A 1,101-nucleotide genomic window follows, 5' to 3' on the forward strand; every position below is an offset into this window, starting at 1 on the left:
TTTTACATATCAACCATTAGTACCAACAAGTAGTGCTACTGCAATTAACAACTTACAATCTTAGCTAAATGCCAATATATAGTATAGTTTTACGTAACACAGCAAACAGTAGTAGTTTAATCAACTATAAATTAATGTATCAGACATCCGGTTCTCCATCTAAGTCCAAGTGGTAAGGCTTGAAACATTTCAGGCATAATCCAATCTGTTAATAATTATATAACAAATGTTATCAATGAGTAAAAGAATTCGATCAGAGGCGTTGTAATCTCACACACTTACCTTGCATCGATCGCAGCCGATTAATGTAGTTTTTGTCTTCCCCAGCTTAGAACATCCTCGACATCTCCTACGTTTAGGTAGCTCCACTGGGTAATGCTTCGTATGTTTCTCGCCCATATTCGAATAGAAAGGCCATTTCCGACCCCCACGATATGTAGAAATTAGTTGTACGACTAATTGACTACGAAATTGGAACTGAGTCCTTACCTTTTTTTTCCCAGTGCTGGTTTTCTGGACGTGGTTGGCAGACTCCGACATGCAGATGAAAGCATTAACAGCTGCGGTGTCGAACAGGAACCAAAATAGGTATTTCCACCACTTTCGGCTCTTTCTCTTCGTAGGATAGGAAGATCTAAGTTGATCAGCCCTATCCACTCCACCCATGAACTTCGTATACTGCGGCACAACCGAAGGGCACTCTACTTCCAGGCTATTACCGTCGCGACCCTTACGTTTCACTGTTGAGGAAACAGTAGGATTGGAACACGTAGACAAGAAGCAAACCTGTTTCTTATCGAACCATACAGATGCTAAAAGTGACCCACACTGCAACGACTTGCTTTGACCACGACGTCGAACCACTTTCTTGCCACGAAGTCCTCGAGGCCACCCAATTCTGTTCTGCCTGGTCGTTCCACAGCACATCACACCTTTCTTTCGTCGTTCAAGGAATAACCCGGTACTTGAGAAGAAATTGTCCATGTAAACATTGTGATTTCTTCCTTCTAAGTCCCAAGTTAAATCCCGAACAACTCTGGCGCCTAACCCACGTTCCGGTGTTTTCTTTTCTTTGCCTGTATATACCTGAAAATCAGATAA

General features: G+C 42.2%; 1 protein-coding gene across 1 annotated transcript; it reads right to left on the bottom strand.

Moving 5' to 3' along the window:
* Positions 1–139: 139 nt before the first annotated feature.
* Positions 140–1,086, bottom strand: TRIADDRAFT_63031 (uncharacterized protein; the record flags this gene model as incomplete). Its single annotated transcript, XM_002119027.1, has 3 exons — positions 140–205; positions 283–489; positions 787–1,086. Coding segments are annotated over 3 exons (573 nt in total), but the record flags the coding sequence as incomplete, so codon positions are not given.
* Between the last annotated feature and the right edge of the window lie 15 nt (positions 1,087–1,101).

The sequence above is a fragment of the Trichoplax adhaerens genome, genomic scaffold (assembly GCF_000150275.1).
Source record: "Trichoplax adhaerens TRIADscaffold_4125 genomic scaffold, whole genome shotgun sequence".
Lineage (NCBI taxonomy): Eukaryota > Metazoa > Placozoa > Uniplacotomia > Trichoplacea > Trichoplacidae > Trichoplax > Trichoplax adhaerens.